The sequence below is a fragment of the Barbus barbus genome, assembly GCF_936440315.1.
Source record: "Barbus barbus genome assembly, chromosome: 6".
Classification (NCBI taxonomy): domain Eukaryota; kingdom Metazoa; phylum Chordata; class Actinopteri; order Cypriniformes; family Cyprinidae; genus Barbus; species Barbus barbus.
Genome location: NC_136734.1, coordinates 24274122 through 24293797, shown reverse-complemented (window position 1 = coordinate 24293797; position 19676 = coordinate 24274122). Strand labels below are relative to the sequence as shown.

The window sequence follows — 19676 nt, the reverse complement described above, 5'->3', positions numbered from 1 at the left end:
AAGTATCGTTTTCTTTGCTCTGTTCGCTAGACAAAGGAGCGAAACGCGTAGCCGCATTGACCGTGTCTCTCATGCTTCCAGGGCATTTGGCTTCAGCGCAGGCGCACAAACCCCGCCTCTCTCCTGTGCTGTGTGCATTCGCATTGTGTCTAAACAGGCAGCGAGCAAAAATATATTTTACCAACAGCAGTAATGTCGGGCAGGTCGGTTCGAGCGGAGACGCGGAGCAGGGCGAAAGATGACATCAAGCGGGTTATGGCTGCAATTGAAAAAGTGCGGAAATGGTAAGAGAGCGTCTAGCCATTAACGAACAGCACAGACAGCTTGTGGGGGAGGAGAGATAACGAGAAACAATGAAATGAAAGGAAAGAGAGCGTTTATTCCACTCCAATTTCAGTCAGATGAGCTGTTTCTGCGTTTCTTCGCGCGGCTGCTCTTTTTTTCGGCTGTTTAAAAATTAGTTAGGAAAAATGTAGATGGCATTTTTTCTTCCATTAATTTTTTATGTGGGTTGAACCTAGAAGCCATTTCGTTGCAGTCACATGAAGGCTTTGCTGTTTGAGCCTGTAATGCCGGCTGAATAGTAACCGAACGGGCTGACATGAGGAACTCGAGTCATGCATCCGTACCGAACAAAAAGTGCCGCTGAACGGACGTTTTGACTCGTTCATCTCATCTGAGAGTGACTCGCGCTCCTGAGCGACGGCGCGTGAGAAGAGTTTTATCCACGCGCGGGGCTTTAAACTCGGCGCCTCCACTTTCACACTCCTAAACATTTTTTGCTTAAACTTAAGTGCAACTTAAATTAAAATACATTTTACAACAAAAAAAAGAAAGGTACTTAGATTAGCAATAACCACAACAAAAGTATCTTTCTAAACTTTGAAATACTAAAATGATTTTAACATTGTATCAGTTTAAATTTAATTATGGTTACTTGTATTGTTCTACCCAACCATTCAGAGTCCACTAAAGGCTTGACCTCGCTTTAAAATGTGTATATTTATAGAAAAAAAGTATAGATGTTGATATCCGCGACAGTGGAATTTTTTTACACAATAAATAGAGATACCTGTACATTTAAATGTTTAAATAATCAATCCTCTGTTAAACTCATTTGTTTTTGGTCTCCTTTGTCTTTGATATCTAACAATGACATGCATCTCCAGGGAGAAGAAATGGGTGACTGTTGGAGACACTTCACTGCGAATCTACAAGTGGGTACCAGTGACAGAGCCCAAGTCAGACGATGTAAGTAATGTTCAATTACCATAATACACTGTTATTGCAATTATGGTTGATACCAGTTACCCAATAATTATTGTCATGTTATGGCCAATATAACAGATAAATCTTTTTCTATCTCTTCTTCCCAAAAGGAATAAAATGATACTAAAATAGGCATTATTGCCATTAATACATTGATACAATATTGTGGTGTTAAATATCATGATTTAATGTTTTATTTTTTTTTTTACTTTATTTTAAATTAGTAAATGTAAATTCATACTGTCTTTGAGGTTACTAGTGCCATTTATTTATTTGCTGGTGGCCCAGATCATTAAATGTTTTAGCTGTAGCATTACATATACAGAGCCAGTATTTTCTACACGGTGTCGTTTAGAAGTTAATTGGTTCATCAGTCTCCACATGGTTTAGTTGCAAAAAAAGTGATCTGCTTTTGTCACACAGAAGAGCAAGAACAAGAAGAAAGGCAAAGATGTCAAATATGGCTCCGAGGTCACGACCCCTGAGAACAGCTCTTCTCCTGGAATGATGGATATGCATGGTAATGCTGTAGATCTGACAGTAATCAGGCTCCAATCACACAATAATCCTCAGTCAATTTTAGGTTATGTTACTTGGCAATTATTGTAAATTTACAGTGGTTTTTAAATCAAATTGAGATCTTTGTGATTCCTAAACAGTTGATCTAGTAGGGATTCCTGAAATATTTAAGTATGCCAGAAATTACCTGTAAATTCACATCAATTATGCATTTTGAAATATTATTTTTATGAATGGCTTTCAATGGGCCATTATACTCCTTAACCAATAGAGGGGTGGATGAAACCGTTTTACTACACATGAATTGATGATGATTGTTATTCTATCTTATTGTAACCATCTATTAACAGTTAGATACTGCTTGAAAGTTTTTCAAGCATCTCTCAAATAATTTGTAACACCCTGTTAATCATGTTTCTCTTTTCCACATACAGATGATAACAGTAACCAGAGCTCCATTGCAGACTCCTCCCCACTGAAGCAAGAGACCAGCAACAACACTAGTCCTGCACCTGAACCCATGGCAGCTTCTCAGAATGACAGCATTGACTTGAAAAGCGACCAATATCCTTCCAAACAGCCTTCATCTGTTCAGGATCATAAGAGTGGTTAGTGACTGCAATGAGGCCTCAAGGAGTTCATTATCCTCTTTTCTCTATCTGTGCTGTTGGATTTTAAGGGGTCTCTAATAGCACTTCTTTACTTTCAGAACAAAACCACTGCTCGTCAGAATCTATAACAGCTAAAAGGGACAGCAAGTCACAGGGGGATTCAGAGCACTTTTTAGACTCCTCCAAATCAGCCCAGGTACATGCTTACAGCATCATTTGCATCAAAGTAAAAAAAAAGTTTATATATATATATATATACCAGCTGTGTTTTCTGCTTTAGAACTAATTCAGTGGTTTCTTTTGAAGGATTTGGAAGATGGTGTTCCCCCAAGCAAAAAAGGGAAAATCGATTCTTCCTCTGAAGAAAGTTAACTATCCTCTGCCAGCTGTCAGGCATTTGCGATTCCCATCTCTTATCCTGAAACAAATCACAACATAGGAGGTTTTCTTCAGTTCTACACTCTTCCCTACTACCATCTATTCACTTTAATCCAGAAAACATGTCTCTTGCGGTCATTTTTAGTGTGGAGGGCATGTTGGGATCATCATTGTATGAGTAAGGGTAATGAATCAAGCTGTGATATTGTACTGATCCTAAAACAGTTCATGCTGCCCTACAATCACTACGTGCTATCTCTTTTGGTTAGATCAGTATTGTCAATTGAAACAGCACTGGAACTGCCATAGTTTTTCCAAATTGGCATTGATATCAACTGCCATTTGCTATTTAAAAAAAAAAAAAATTGTATCACTCACCTTTTCTTGTTCACTCAGGAAGGTCAACACACTGTTTTTTAAATCACGCTGAAAGTAACTGATTTCTGCTGCTGTAGTTTAGTGAGATTTCACCATAAGTAGCTAAATATAAAAAAATGCAAATGGTACTAGTCACAAGTTATTCAACTTCTCCTGTGAAGGCCATAGCTTGTAGCATAGGGCCTGCTTGGTTAAGTACATCTGTGTTACTGCGAAAAGGAATGTGTTTTTTTTTTTTGTCTTGTCTGTCTACACAATTCTCCAAGTGCCCACATTTTGGTTCTCTCTTACTTTCATTTTTTTTTTTCCCAAAGTCAAGTAACCCACAACTGTTAATTTTCAATAGTTCAAGTTAAACTGTGGTGTTCAAACCAAGCTTTGAAATGCTGGTTGCCATTTCAACAGCACTACAACCTTCCAACGTACACAAGGGATACAATAATAGCATCATTTTGATACATGAAATTCACAAATTACTGTTTTTTTTTCAGCAGCAACTGTACTGACCGCGTGTGTCGTCGTCCAAGGAAAAACATGACATCGATTCGATTGTAACACAGGCAGGTATGGGTAGACAGCTGTGCGAATACCTCATACTCAGTCCAGCAGTGCTGGAATGTAAACACTAAGTATGACTTTCTCGAAATTACTCTGTTACGTATGCTTGAAAAATAAAATGTATATATTTATACGATTGTTTTTGCTACCCTTATGTTTTTGCCACAGTATTTCACCAAACTATTGCCTTCTGTAGTTCAATCTTTGAAACCTTTAGCAAAATGTATTCATTGGGACCATATTGGTTTTTTTCTTTCTTTCCCAGTCTATAATAGAAATGTCTTGTACAGAAGTATGGTTGTCTAACCTATTTATTCCACATGTAGTTTATTGGTTTTCTAAAAAACAAAACAAAAAAACAAATAAAAAGAAAATATTTCCTTTGAATGCTCTTGAAAGTGCATTTTGTTTCCAAATATCAAACTTGAATTTGCTCTGAATAGCAAAGATGAGCTTGAAGCTTGATTTTCTGAAATCACAGTACAAATTTTACTGGACGTGACTTTAAAGACTAGTTTAATGACAAATGTATCATATATGTGAAGACTAAATCAGAACATGAAAAGAAAGTGAAACTGATAATGTAGTGTGCAAGGGATGTCTGAATGTGCTAAAACCCAACAAAGATTCATTGCAAATGTGAGAAATGCTCACTGGCTTTTTACACAGCTTTCACATATGTTGTGAAATAAAAACCAACATGACCCACAGCAACACCTAGTAAGATGCTAAAATAACAATCACACTAGTTTAATGCCAGTTTTCTGTCTGTTTTTCACTATGCGTCTGAAAGTGAGGTTGATGCGTGGCATTTTGACCTTTTTTCTGACTGGAAGACTGTGATACCAGTATGTGTTTGTGGGATAGTTCATGAGCAGTAGACTCCCGTGAGCCAGCTCCAGCTTCACAGGCTTAATCTGAAGTTTGCTAGAACCAGTCCGTGCATCCTTATGACGGAAAATGAAGTCACGGACAGCCCCTAGAGATACAGAGGCAATAGGGCAGGCAGGATCGAGTTCCCGTTCATCATCCCGATGCTCTCCAATGTGATCATGACCATCATTATATCTGATGGTGAAAACAAACCAAAAACATACTTTCCTCACTTTGAAAGAACGTTATTTAAAAGAAATATGACAGTGATGTCTACATGTCAATAGCAGCAGAGTTTAATTACCTGTTTATCAAAACAAAGTTGAAAGTATGGCCTGTTGCCTTGGTAACAGCATCTCGAATGTGTTCCAAAGTGGGAGTCCATGGTTTAGCTAGGAGATGGACTCCAGAGAAAGAGTACATCAGTCCTTCGTCGCCATATGTCGCTTGCTTTCGTGGAACACTGTATGACTTTCCATACACTTGTAGTTTAGCTTTGTCACCTTTGTCACAGAGAAAATGGAATAGAAACAAAACATTTCAATCACCATCCAAATAACAACAGGATACAGTGCTACATTAATATGGCTCACAACATATTATACAAGTATAATAATGAAGTTAGATTGTTTAACAAGATAATACATGCATGTTTCCTGTACCTGTAAAGCCAATACACATATTCTAAAGTTTGGTGGCAGCAAGTTTAAATTTTTTTTTTTATATTTTTGCTCAGCAAGGACACATTTATTGAGTAAGTGAACATAGACTTATAGTGTTAAAGTATTTCTATTTCAAATAAATGCTTTATCAAAGAATCCTAAAAAATGCATCGTTTGCACAAAAATATTAGCAGCACAACTGTTTTCAACTTTGATAATAATGTTTCTTGATCAAATTAGAATGATTTATGAAGTAAATATAAATATAAAAATATTACCGTTTTATTGTATTTTGATCAAATAAAAGCAACCTTGGTGACCATAAGAAATTTATTTCAAGAACATTAGAAACTCTTACTGATCCCAATCTTCTGAACAGCAGTGTACATGATAAAAAGGTGCCTTCAATACCTGTAAAATACTCCAACTCCTCTTCTAGCTGATTAAAAAGGTGATCACCCTCCTCTTTGTCAAACAGCAAACTGTAGTCACAGTCCAATCCCTCTGCCTCAATCTTCTGCAAAAACTCCTCTTCCACCTCACATTCCTCTTTGTATTTCTTGAACGGTTCTTCTGTTTTCCATTCATCTGCCTCAACAGCAGATCTTTTTCTTTGCCGAGTTACAAACTTATCCATTTATTAGAAACCTCTAGGACAAAACATAAAACTAACTTTTCAGACTGTCTGGTTCGATTTTCTAAACTACTTTTAAATGTCAACTTCATTGAGCCACAATTAACGGTTTATATTAATTAATTTTTTTTAATACAGGTACAGTGTCCACATCTATTTAACAGCGAAATATAGTTGACAGCAAACCATGATTAGTGCACTGTGGTCACCAATGTTTTGGTGGGTGTTAGTAACACGTGTAAGCGGCAGCACAGCCCGGTTTATGCACGCGCATTATCTGACTGAATCATTAGGAAAACATTCAGTATGATCCCTTACCTCAGTTGCGTTTATGTTGTGATAAATCGCCCACACTACATAACTTAACGTTCAAATTCTGTCCCTGTTTTGTTTTATTTCCAGCTTTCTCGGGTGGCACACCTCCGGAAATGTGCATCTACGTCTTCTTCTTCTTCATGTGATTTTATTGGCGGTTGACAAACAACTTAATGGTGTATTTCCGCCACCTACTGGTATGGAGTGTGAATCAAAATGAGTTTCTCCCTCCCCCTTTTTATTTAAATGTATATTTATATTCTATCCCACAATTTAGTTTTTTTAAGGAACTTCAAAACTAGACTAAAACATTCATTATTCGAATTATTTTGTAAAATATATCTTATTATAAATTGTATTTTCCTATTACCTAATTCTTGTATTAAAATTCTCCTCTCATTGTCATATTTCTGGCAATACTGTATGACATGTTCTACAGTCTCTTCCTGTCCACAAAACTCACACCTCCCCGTTTCATGTTTACCCATTTTATGAAGTGTGCTATTTAATCTTGTATGCCCAAATCTCAATCTTGATATTATTTCATCTTTTCTATTTTTTCCTGCATTTCTTATTTCACCCACTTTCCCTTGTATCTTATAGAACCATCTTCCTTTTTTCTCCTTATCCCATTGTTTTTGCCATCTTCCCTTCAGTCTTTTTTTGATTAAACTTTTGATTTCATTCTTACTTAAATTGATAATTAAGTTAATGTCGTTATTTTTAACAGCCTCCTTCGCTTCTTTATCTGCAATTTCATTTCCTTCCACACCAATATGTGCAGGCACCCACAAAAACACCACTATAATCCCCATCATTTGAATTCTATATAATGTTTGCATAATTTCCATTAAAATGTCTGGTCTACTCTCTGAGTGGCTGTATTGTAAACTAGCCAGAGATGAACTTGAGTCTGAGCAGATAACCGATTTCATAGGTCTGATCTCTTCTATCCACTGTAATGCTAATACTAATGCAATCATTTCCCCTGTATAAACGGATAATTCATCACTAATCCTTTTTCTTACTGATATATGAAATTCTGGCACAGTAAACGCTACTCCAACCTTATTATCTAGACTCTTTGACGCATCTGTATAGATCTGAACATAACTATAGTATTCCTTGATATATGTCTGCACATGATATAAATTACATTCCTCACCTTTATTTTTCTGTTCTAACAATGTAAAATCTATTGCAGCTTCTGGAAATAACCAAGGTTTAATTATTGGAAGCGGCACCGTTGGACTTACATTCATCTGGTTGATTTTTAGTTCTGTTGCTTTTTCCTCCGCTGTCCATCCAAAACTTTTGGTTTTTCTACTTTCTTTTTCCCAACAGGGCTTTAAAGTTTCTTGTGTTGGATGCTCTTGACTATGTCCTTTTAAATTAGTCCAGTAATTCAGTGATAATTGTATCCTTCTCATCTCCAATGACATTTCTCCCATTTCAACCTGTAGTGCTGCAATTGATGTAGTATTTATTGCTCCTGTACATAATCTCAATACCTGATGTTGTATAGCATCTAACTTTCTTAGAGACGTTTTTGCTGCTGATCCATACACGACACACCCATAATCTAAGATGGACCTAATCAATCCATTGTAAATGGCCTTTAATGCCATCCTATCTGCCCCCCATTCACTGCCCACTAAACACCTCATAGTATTTATTATTTTTTTACATTTGTTCACAATATTCTTTATATGTTCTGTCCATGTAACTCTTTCATCAAACCACATCCCCAAAAATTTAAAGTGTTTTACTCTTTCCAATTCTTGATTATATAATTTTAGTTTTATCTCACCTCCAATTTTTTTCCTTGTAAACAACATTATCTTTGTTTTGTCCACTGAGAATTTAAAACCCCATTTAATTGACCATTCTTCAACTATCTCAATAGCCTCCTGTAATTTTTTAACAATAAAGTTAATATTCCTTCCCCTTTTCCAGATTGCTCCATCATCAGCAAAGAGCGAGTAGCCTAGCCCACTATCCAGATCTTCAAATACATCATTTATCATTAATGAAAATAACAAAGGACTCACTATACTTCCTTGTGGGGTTCCATTTTCAATTTCATATTTACTTGAATAACTGTCTCCTATTCTCACTTTAATTGTTCTCCCTGTCAAAAAATTCTTGATCCATCTATATATTTGTCCTTTTATTCCTAGTTTACATAATTTTATTAACATCCCTTCTCTCCACATCATGTCATATGCCTTCTCGATGTCAAAGAAGACAGCCACTACACTCTCTCTATTTATTTGTGCTTTTCTGATTTCATGCTCTAAACACACCACCGGATCCATTGTATTTCTCCCTCTCCTAAAACCACTCTGATATTTGGCTAAAAGTTTATTATTTTCCACATGATATATTAATCTTTCATTCACCATTTTTTCCATTAATTTGCCAATATTAGAAGTCAACGCAATAGGTCTATAATTTCCTGGATCTGTACATTCTTTCCCAGGCTTACGTATAGGCACTATCAATGCCTCTTTCCACTTTTGTGGTAATTTTCCTTCCTCCCAAATTTTATTGTACATTTTTAATAGCACATCCTTGGATACTTCACTAAGATGGCTTACCATGACATAGCCAATCTGATCCATTCCTGGCGCTGAGTTCTTGGTTTTCCTAAGAGCTCGATTTAACTCTGATTTTGTAAATGCCATATTTAACTGGTCATTATCATATACCTCACTTTCTAATAAACTTTTATACTGTTCTGCTGTCCTTTCCCTTCCTCTTTTTCCCTTTTCACTAAAATTGTCTGATTTATGTATTCTAACAAATCTTTTTGCCAGCATTTCTGCTTTTTCTTCATCTTTTACAGCTGTCGTCTCACCATCCTTTAATATAGGGAACCCAAATTCTCTTTTTATACCATTCATTCTTTTTATCATTCCCCATACCTGACCAATTTCTGTTTCCCTTCCCACTGTGTTACAAAATTTCCTCCAGAAGTCTTTTTTTGTATTTTTAATAACTCTTCTTACAATTGCTTGCTTCCTTTTATATTCAATAAAATTCTCAAAACTATGATTCTTTTTTAACATTTTAAAAGCTTTATTTCGAGATTTAATCACTTCATTACACTCTTTTGTCCACCATGGCACAATCTTTTTTTTTTTCCTTCTTCCCTTTTTTGGAATAGTCTGATTTGCTGCTAACAGTATAGCATTACAAACCTCATTATTAACCTTATCAATCCCTTCTTTAAAATCAATTCTTTCCATTTCTTGTTCACTAATTCTCCTAAATTCTTCCCAATCTGCATTTTCAAAAGACCATTTATCTACTCCACCTGTCCCACTTATTTCTATACTCAGGTTCACTTCAACTACTATAGGATAATGATCACTCCCTATAGTTGTTCCACTGAGCACCTCCCATAAGCATATACCGGCCAATGAACTAGAAACAAGTGTAATATCAATCGCCGTTTCTGTCCCTGTTCTTACATTAATCCTTGTTCCCCTTCCATCATTTAAACATACCAAGTCCTTCATTTCCATTAATTCTTCTATCACTGCTCCATTCCCATCATCTCGTTTGTCCCATAACGTGCTATGAGCATTAAAATCTCCGCAACATATAATTTTCCCTTCAAGATGTACTATTAGTTCATCTAAAACCTCAAGTGATAGTCTCTTACAAGGATTATAAAAATTTATAATCTTAACATTTCCTCTATTCCCTAAAACCTCTATGACTATAAATTCTAACTTATTTCCTCTCCCTAAAATGTTATATTGTATTCCTTGTTTTACAAATATTATACACCCTCCACCACTATCTTTCTCCCTATCCCTACGTACACCATCATATCCTTTAATATTAAAGTCTAAAACTGGCTTAAGCCATGTTTCCTGAATGCATATGACTTCTGGTTTCTTTTCAAGCCTTTTTATAAAACCTTTGAATTCTTGACCGTTTGCTAACAAGCTTCTAGCATTCCACTGTAAAATATTCAGTTTGTCTTTTCAACTGCCCCCCCTGATTTCCCATCATCTTCCAGCCTTTTATTGATGTTTTCCCACGATATATCACTCATGCCCAAAAACCTTTCCGCCCCCTTTACAATTATTTTGATTTTCTCTGTTTTGTGTCTGGCTTGGTCAGAGCAATTGATTACATAAGCAATGAACAAAATCAGCCTATCCATTGTCAGTTCTGTACTTCTCCCCTCTACTGAACCAGCCTCTGCCCTCCCTATACCTTTATCCTTGCCAGTATCATTGTTTCCCTTTTGTTCTTGAACCTTCTTCACTGCCTCTGCATAGCTTATGTTATTTACAACTTTCACTTGTTCAATTTCCACCGCTCTCTTCCTGACATTACATCCACTGTATGTCACCCTATGTTGCCCTCCACAATTACAGCACTTGTCTTGTGCATTCTCTTCACAATTCTCAATTCTATGCTCACCTCCACACTTTGGGCATCTTTGTTTTCCTTTGCATACCGCTGCAATATGTCCGTATCTCTGACATTTATAACAGCGGAGTGGGGAAGGAATAAACGGTCTCACAGCAAAACTTAAATAACCAATTTTAACTCTCTCTGGTAATACTGGGTCGTGAAAATCCAGAAGAATTGATAGACTATCAATCCTTTCCCCATTCATTGTTCTTTTCAACCTTTTTATTCTACTCACTTCACCTCCAGAAATAGTTTGTTTGAGTTTTTCTAAATCTTCCTCAATGGGAATACCTGTTATGACTCCCTGTTTCATTCGCCTCTCACCCAAAATCTTCCTTTCATTCACTTTTTTCTTACCAACACTATCCATTTTTAGAGCTTTATTTTTTTGATCTTCTGTCTTACAAATTACTAATAAGCTCCCATCTCTCAAAATTTTGGCCGTATCTACTTCTCCTATCTTTTTCCTCAGCTCTTTAGACAATGCTATAGGGCTTAAGGTCACATTTTCATCTTCCTTTCTAAATTTTAGAATTATTTTATATTCCTCTGTTACCATCTTTTTCCGGACTACCCTAATGTCCTCATCTGAGCTGTTTCCTTCCAAACCCCTTTTACTAGTTTGGCTATCTGCCATCCTCCCTTCGTTTCGCCCACTCTTTCTTTTTCCTTGCCCTTTCCTTCCACTTATTATACTCCAGTCATCTGACTCCATTTCCTCTTCCTCTATTACCCCACAACTCATTTCAATTCAGTCACAAACCAGTTTATGTCAACCACCGTAGCTTCAAATTCGTCGCCGAAATCTCCGTCGAACACGCTCCTCTCGTCTGCGAGTGGCGTCTCCACCTCGTTTCTCCTACGCGTCAACCGTCCTACCGACGCTAACCTCTTCCGAATCCTCCAGCCGAACCCACCTGCGCAATTGTCTGGAACCGTCAGAGCCCGTGCATCTACGTCACTACCGATGTCACGTGATAAACAGCGCTTTACTTGTCTATGGTTATATTGTACAAACGCGTCTGGTCTAACAGTGAGTAATTAGTAAAACCATGTAATCAAACATCATGCTGCCTGCGAGGGTAAATACTGAGCCCAAACTGGCAAAACGGACGTTTTACGTTTAACCCATAATGCACATAAAACCATAAACACTGGTGATTATCTGGGAAGGTCTTTTTAAAGCATTATCCCACACTTTCAACTCAGGAAGTCCCTAAGTGACATATAATGAACACCCAGGTTGCCATGGCAACATTTAAAAAATGGTGTTCTGTCTGGTTAGCACATGTTGCAGTGTCAGCAATTTTTAAAACGCTTGTTTTTGTTACTAAAGGTATGTTTCAACCCATGCAACAATTCTAATATTTTAATAACAGATAGATTACTCTTAACCTGATTTTAATACATTTCTTGAACAAATTGATAAAAACAAGTTACAAAGATATTGTGGTGACATATATCTCACATCGGGTTATTAACCTTATAAAAGTAGGTGGAATTTTGATGTGACATATTTGTCACATTAAAGGAGATAGTTCACCCAAAAATGAAAATGTGATGTTTATCTGCTTACCCCAAGGGCATCCAAGATGTAGGTGACTTTGTTTCTTCAGTAGAACACAAATGAAGGTTTTTAACTCAACCTGTTGCAGTCTGTCAGTCATATAATTGCAGTCAATGGGACTCACGGCTTTCAGAGGAAAAAAAAACATACACAGATAAAACCAAATTAAACCCTGCGGCTCGTGGCGATACACTGAGGTCTAAAGACACGAAACGATCGGTCTGTGCAAGAACCTGAACAGTATTTATATATTGTTTACCTCTGATCTGCCACACGAATATCGTCAGGAGCCACAGGGTTTAATTTGGTTTTGTCTGTGTATGTTTTTTTTTTTCCTCTGAAAGCCGTGAGTCCCATTGACTGCAATTATATGACTGACAGACTGCAACAGGTTGAGTTAAAAACCTTCATTTGTGTTCTACTGAAGAAACAAAGTCACCTACATCTTGGATGCCCTTGGGGTAAGCAGATAAACATCACAATTTCATTTTTGGGTGAACTATCCCTTTAAGAAAAATGGTAATGAGCTTTTCAATTAATTTAGCTGATTCAATTATTTTAGTGTTATATATTTTCTGCTGCTCATTTCAGAGCATATTTTAACAAATCTACGTGCACGTTTAACATGTTGACCTCCAGTGTGAGGTAGTAGTTTATTTTTATTCAGTTCGCACATTTTTGAGTTGTGAAAAAAAAAAATCTAAAAATTAATTTCTGGTTAAACCATATACCTGAAAAGGTAGAATTTTGATATGTTATAAATAGTTGTTGTAAAACTTAATGGTCATAGTTATGTGGTTTTGAAATATGTTGTGGCAAAGCAGATACAATACGAAAACTGTATTTCTTCTGAAAAAGGTTTTTGTTTTATCTTCCCAGAAAAGTAATCATTTTGATATATGTTGTGGAGAAGCAAATAAACAGAAAAAAAAAAAAAAATTAGCAAAAAAATAAATAAATATGTATTTTTTTTTTATTGAGAAATAAACGCCCAATGTAACACATATGTAACATGAAAAATTCATCATAAACAGATCATTACAGATCTTTCACAAGGAGGGGTTGTATTTCAAAAACAACTGCAGAAAGTGGTCCATTTGGATTGTATATGCACCATAATTTTCCTATAAGGAGAAATTAGTCCGGGTTCATATGGGTTGAAATTACATTCAGTTCAATTAAAAGTGAGAACAACAATAGCGACAATAAATTAAGGAGGTACTAAATTATTCATTAATTATTAAACGTAACAGTTATCAATCTGTGATAACTATTCAGAGCTGTGGACACCCATCACTACTAACCAGATTTTGCAAAGAGGACCATTTTAAAAGTGCAACATTTTATTCACTGTTGTGAAGATGTTAGTCAAATATACCGGAGGACTAAAAAGACTTTGTCATCCTAAAGACTTTGTCATTCTAAAGGTTTTGTGATTCTAAATGGTCACAGATCATTCCATTATAACAGATTATTTTCAGTTCATGTGTGTTACCTGAAAAGGGCTGAAATGGTTATTTAGCCTATATAATTAATCCACATAAATTAGTAGCTTCTGTGCAAAAAAAGACAATGAATGAAAACCAGAGAATGAGGAATAAAGAACTTCAGTCATGTCTTAGCAGACTACTCCACATTTTCATAATCATTGTCAGCGCAATTTGCATATGTCTCATCTTCTTGTGCACTGTTCACATAAACTGCAACCTTATTTTCAGGCCTATTAATGTAAACAGACGAAAACTGTCCTGCAAAAATAAATAAATAATGATATAATATTAATGAAATTAATTCAGGTTTTATTATATTTTTAAATTATATACTCACTTTTTCCTTTGGTATTTTTTCTGAACTCATGATCATTCTCTGAAGCAGAAAGGGAATAACTACAATTTATTAATGTTTTACTTTTAGAATTTTTATACATTAATTTGGTCTGTACATCAAATATTAGTATTATAACCTATTATTTGTGTAAAACAAGAAATACTCATTAAACCTACCATAGATGATTTGATCTTTGCTGGCACCTCGAACTGTCATCACAATGAAAGAAAGAACATGTTTGAAACAGGATCTTTTAAAACTCGAAACGGACTTGATTCATGAGACCATGTGTTTTTGAAAACGGTCTCATGCCGCATAGCTGTGCGATTACTGTGGATATAAATAAAGCGCTTACCCTGCTGGCTGTTTGTATAACATGGTTGATCTGATGTTTCTGAAAAAAAATAAAAGAGATTAAGTTACTTTATTGAGCATGCAAATCTTACATATAATTTATTCATAACTGATTTGATATACTTACTATTTCGTTTAAGAACAATGCAACACACCGTGACCACAAGAAGAAAAATAACAATAGTTGCTCCTCCTACTACGAAGGGCCAGATAGACATCACTGTGTCCTATGAGCTTTCACAGATCCACCTTGTACAAATTCTTCTGCCTTTCAGCAAGAACAGTTATAACGTGTAAAAATAAAAACAGACAGTACGTATAATTTTAACTGGAGATACAGTATAACTTTAGAATTAAATTGTATTTAAGTATTTAAAAAGTTCAAGTGTCAGGACACAATAAAATATACAAAACTACACTATATGTCTTTGAAAAATGTAGACATTTTCATGTTTTTACTCACGTGTGTGAATTCCAGTGTCCTGATGGTTAATGCTATAGGTAAAGTCTTCAACAGATCACAGTGGTACAGGCCCATATGCCACTGCTACACATTATAGAGGAAGCTGGAGTAGTTTAGTCATTTAATTAGGAGAAGGTCTTCTTCTGTTATCTTAAACCTTTACTTCACCTTTTAGACTGTTCTCTAAAATTAGACACAGCTGCTCTGGTGTGCCGTCTATGAAAGGAGCCATTTCAAAGAATCAAGAGAACATCTTTTTGCTCAAACCTGAGAAACCACAACTGTAAACACATGATGTTCGCAAGTTTCCGTCTGCACTTCACAGCTTGATCTAATGTTGCACCGTGATGATGTGTGCTTCCTGCTGTTTTACAATTTGTATAAGCAACCTTTAAGTAATTACATGCTGCTCAGACTGGTAATATAATGCCTTTTTATAGAATTTTATATTTAATTAGTAAATCCTCAAAATGAATGTTACCGGAAACCACAACACACTTTTACATTCTGCTTGCTTGCAACATGAAAGTAAGAGTTAACTCAAAATGACTGATTAAAACCATACGCTTAACCAAAATTAAGCCTTACCATTTAGAGATGAAACATGCAGATTAAAAATACCCAAGGTTCAACACAGATATAGAAAGAATGGTTTTTTTTTTCAGACAAACATCAGGAGCGTATGCTGCAAGCCTTGAAACAATTCACTCTGCTTTGTCTAAAGAGGCTGTTGGACAAGTGTCTTCTGTTGTCATTTCCTGCTCTACGTACTTGGCCAGTGTCCAGAAGAAAGTTACTGTGCTTAGGTGTGTGTTTGTATGAACTTTACAATCTTTACTATCACACAAAACCACCAAATTTGTATTAAGGTGGCTTCAACAATTTAAGTTTTTACTAGGCTGAGAGAAATAAGATAGTGTTAATATAATTTACTTCTTACTCAGCTATTTTGCTTTAACCATTTACTATCTTTAGGAATACATCTTTTTAACTCAAGTCAAGTCACCTTTATTTATATAGTTATACAATACAGATTGTGCCAATGCAGCTTTACAGTGTTAAACAGGAAAATAATTCGCTCAGTGAATCTACTCTTTTAACAAAAGCTATTTGATTTGATTTTTAATAAGACCAGTCATTAATGACAATGTTAAATTATATGAAGTTAATATACAGTGCCCTCCACTAATAATGGCACCCTTGATAAATATGAACATGAAAATAAATCTGCCTTGTTTATCTTTTTGATCTTTCATTAAAATACATCACAAAATTCCAACCTATCATTGAAGTAAAACAATTGAAAGTGGGGAGAAAATCTCATGATGAAATAAATGTTTTTCTCCAATGAATGTTAGTCACAATTATTGGCACCCCTAGAAATTCTTATGAGTAAAGTATCTCTGAAGTAAATTCACATTCATATTTACATTTTTTAGCACACCAGGGTGACTAGGAGCATGAAATTGTCCATCCATAACTTCCTGTTCCACAGGATTATAAATATGAGGAACACAAAGGCCAAATTCCCTTAATCATCCATCACAAGGAGTAAAACCTAAGAATATAGTTCTGATGTGCAGAGCAAGATTGTTGAGAATCACAAAATAGAAAGTGGCTGTAAGAAAAGAGTTAAAGCATTGAAAATCCCCATTTCCACCATCACGGTAATAATTAAAGGTTCCAATCAACTAAAGATGTTACAAATCTGCCTGCACAGTGAGGAGGAGAGTTTGAGTGTAAAGACTCTCCAAGGATCACAGCTGTAGAATTGTAGAAATTAGTTGAGTCTTGGGGTCAGAAACCTAAAATATATATATGTATATATATATGTATCAAACATCTCCCACATCACCACATGTTGTTCAGCAGGGTTTCATGGAAAATTCTCCTCACTCATCCAAAAACAAACTCCAGCAAATTCAGTTATCAGACACGACTGGAACTTCAAATGGCACTGGATTCTATGGTCAGATGAAACTTTAAAAAAAAGAGCTTTTTGGCAGCAAACCCACCAGATGAGCTTAGTACAAACGGAGATAAAAGTACCCAATGCCCACGGTTAAATATACTGCTGGATCTTTAATGTTGTGGGCCTGTTTCTCTGCCAGAGGTCCTGAACATCTTGTTCAGATGCATTGCATCATGGATTCTATCAAATACCAACAGATAAAAAATGCTTCTGTTAGAAGTCTTATAATGGGCCATCTTATAATGGGCCTGGATCTTCCACCAGGACAACAATCCAAAACAAACATCAAAATCAACACAAAAATGGGTCACTGAGCACAAAATGAAACTTTTACCATGGCTGTCCCTGTCCTCTGGCCAGAACCCTACAGAAAATGAGTGGGGTGAACTGAAGAGAAGAAGTACTAACATGGAGCTGTGAATCTGAAGGATCTGGAGAGATTCTGTATGAAGAAAAAGGTCTCTGATCTCTTATCAGGTGCTCTCCAAACTCTTCAGGCATTATAGGAGAAAACTCAGAGCTGTTACCCTGGGAAAAGGACGTTGCAATAATTGGGTGCCAATAATTGTGGCCAACATAAACTATAGAAAGCATTTATTTCACAGTGAGATTTCCCCCCACTTTCAATTGTTTTACTTCAGTGATAGGTTGGAATTTTGTGATTTTTTTGAAAGAAAGATAAAAAGGATAAACAATGCAGATTAATTTTCACAGCCGCCTTCGCTCATATTTACCAAGGGTGCCAATATTAGTGGAGGGCACTGTAAGTTAAAGGACCACAGTTCTGATGGAGATGATCAAAGAGTATTTGAGCTATGGAGGTACATAAGAGACATATTTGTGTCTGTCTTTTGCTGTGATTGGTCGAATTTCAAACAAGTTTCACTGCCCTCTAGTGGCCTCACAGATGAAGATATTAAAGTGATCACGAGCAGTAACATCACCCCTCAAAAACCCCTCCATGTTTGGCTTTGATTTTTACTTTTGTATATGTAAAACCCAGAAAAGGGTCTGATCCATTGCAGTCATTCTCAGTTCTCTTGATGTAATGTATAATGAATTCCACATATTTATTGATGTTCCACACAGTTGTGAATTTATTGGATTGTTGACTGACACTGTTGTGGCCCGCCGCGGTTGTTGCTGGTCTGGATCGCAGTCAGTGCAGTCAGAAAGGCTCAAACAGCAGAGTTTCAGGTGTCAAAGGAAGACTTTATTACAAAGTAACAAAGCCGAGAGAGAAGCCACCACATCCACTGTCTCTCTGGTCTCTGTTTGTTCAGATGCTCCATTTTATACACTCTGACAATGTATTGACCTTGGTTCTTTCTATTTTTTACTTGCCATATCTTTTTTGGCTCGCCACCAATATTTTGCCGTCTCCTCCATCCTTTATCCAATGGTGGAATATTGCGGAAACTCCCTTTTTTATATATAGGGCCTCCCCTTGTCTGGAGGCCAGTTTATCCTCTTTGATGTCTGGTGGCCTTCCCTGCACCTGGCATCATGTAAACTCACAATGAACTACCATGTGAACTCACGATGACCCACAGTCTATGCTACTTTAACATATTATTCAATACTTTGATATTACATTCTCTTTTCAGTAATATTAATAAGATAATAACATTTCTGTATTTTACTACTGAATTACACAATAACACTCCTTTAGAGAAAAAAGAGAGAAAGAAAAACAATGCTTTAATAAAACTTCTTTTATCTTCTATTTTAACTTCCCCCTTCTTCTGACTGTTAAATAAACAGCATAATGAAAATCACTAAATAGCATTAATCAGTTTGATAGATGATACATTTCCCACTATATAAGTACAAACTAATGTTTTCATCAAAATAATAGTTTCCAAGTTATCAACAAACAACTTCATATTTTTCATAGTGAAATTACACAAGAAGGATATTGCATACTGCTCATATGATTTCATCTATAGTCACAAATGTTATATCATACTTACTGTTTTCATTAGTGAACTTTGTTTGGGAAGTGTTCTCTGCAAAAATATAATAGAAACATTTGACTATAGTCTCTGACAAAGTTTAGTGTACAATTAAGTCAAATTGTAGAGCTTTCAAACAAAAAAACAGTTATTATGAGCTGAAAACCTACCATAGACAGGCTCGCGGATGTTATTTTCTTGACCTGTAACACCATAGTTAAATGATTCAGAAACAGAGCATTTATGTGCTTGTTTGTTGAAAGCAGCATAGAAAACCAAGTTAATAAAACATCATCCCATAAATCTTTATATCGGTTACAATTCTGTCCTGCTGCACAGATTAACTGTCAATAATTATGTGTGTATATTTACAAATTATTTACATCAATCTGTAATGTTAACGATAATACAATTTTAAAGAACCGCTGATTACATGAAACGTAAAGATAAACAGAATTCTAATTCTAAACTTACCTTTGAAGAATTTACGTGCAACAACAAGAAGCACAAGTAGCACTACTAGCACTGCTGCTCCTCCTGCTGCTCCAGGTGGGATCAGCCAAGTCAGAGAATCCACGGAAACAACAGCTGGTTCTGAAGAATGTTAATTCATGTTAGACAAAGACAGTCAACTTTTAAGGCGCATTTCAAGCAGTAGATGCACATTAAGACTTAACCAGCAATATTCTCATTTACATTAATATTTACATTTAATAATTTAGCATCCAAAGTGACTTGATGAAGAAAACAGAAGCAATCAAACCAAAAAAAGAGCAATAATATGTAAGTGCTGTGACAAGTCCCAGATAGTCTAATGCAGTACACATAGCTTTTATTTATTAATTTATCATAATAAATAAAAAATAATAAAAAGTATATAGAATAGACAGAGGTGGACAGTAAT

The 19676-nt window shown here is 35.7% G+C and overlaps 3 protein-coding genes across 12 annotated transcripts; 1 reads left to right on the top strand and 2 right to left on the bottom strand.

Moving 5' to 3' along the window:
• The first annotated feature begins 103 nt into the window (after positions 1-103).
• On the top strand, positions 104-4053 carry LOC306870887 (B-cell CLL/lymphoma 7 protein family member A). Of its 4 annotated transcripts, none has more exons than XR_013784295.1 (7): positions 104-284; positions 1170-1251; positions 1693-1789; positions 2223-2396; positions 2498-2595; positions 2706-2841; positions 3650-4053. XR_013784295.1 is itself a non-coding variant. In XM_079418394.1 (6 exons), exons 1-6 carry the CDS (start codon positions 193-195, stop codon positions 2769-2771), a joined length of 609 nt encoding a protein of 202 aa, XP_079274520.1. In that variant the 5' UTR covers positions 115-192; the 3' UTR covers positions 2772-4053. The 4 variants fall into 4 exon arrangements, 2 of the variants coding, with proteins under 2 accessions (XP_079274520.1, XP_079274521.1); XR_013784296.1 differs by having other exon boundaries at positions 115-284; positions 3647-4053; XM_079418394.1 differs by having other exon boundaries at positions 115-284; positions 2706-4053.
• Positions 3394-11620, bottom strand: LOC306870885 (DNA oxidative demethylase ALKBH2-like). Of its 2 annotated transcripts, XM_079418392.1 has the most exons (5): positions 11592-11620; positions 6201-6324; positions 5660-5898; positions 4891-5089; positions 3394-4781 (listed from the first exon to the last, which is right to left on the bottom strand). In XM_079418392.1, exons 3-5 carry the CDS (start codon positions 5883-5885, stop codon positions 4454-4456), a joined length of 753 nt encoding a protein of 250 aa, XP_079274518.1. In that variant the 5' UTR covers positions 5886-5898; positions 6201-6324; positions 11592-11620; the 3' UTR covers positions 3394-4453. The 2 variants fall into 2 exon arrangements, with proteins under 2 accessions (XP_079274518.1, XP_079274517.1); XM_079418391.1 differs by lacking the exon at positions 11592-11620 and having other exon boundaries at positions 3974-4781; positions 5636-5898; positions 6201-6316.
• A 1261-nt stretch (positions 11621-12881) lies between these two features.
• LOC306870888 (uncharacterized protein) lies at positions 12882-15565 on the bottom strand. 6 transcript variants are annotated; one of them, XM_079418397.1, is made up of 7 exons: positions 15434-15565; positions 14846-15061; positions 14510-14650; positions 14384-14422; positions 14205-14237; positions 14029-14067; positions 13051-13949 (listed from the first exon to the last, which is right to left on the bottom strand). In XM_079418397.1, the coding sequence occupies exons 3-7, from the start codon at positions 14598-14600 to the stop codon at positions 13828-13830; spliced, it is 324 nt and encodes a 107-aa protein (XP_079274523.1). In that variant the 5' UTR covers positions 14601-14650; positions 14846-15061; positions 15434-15565; the 3' UTR covers positions 13051-13827. The 6 variants fall into 6 exon arrangements, with proteins under 6 accessions (XP_079274522.1, XP_079274523.1, XP_079274526.1 ...); XM_079418400.1 differs by having other exon boundaries at positions 14846-14929; positions 15434-15561; XM_079418399.1 differs by having other exon boundaries at positions 13149-13949; positions 14510-14646; positions 15434-15559.
• Positions 15566-19676: the final 4111 nt, after the last annotated feature.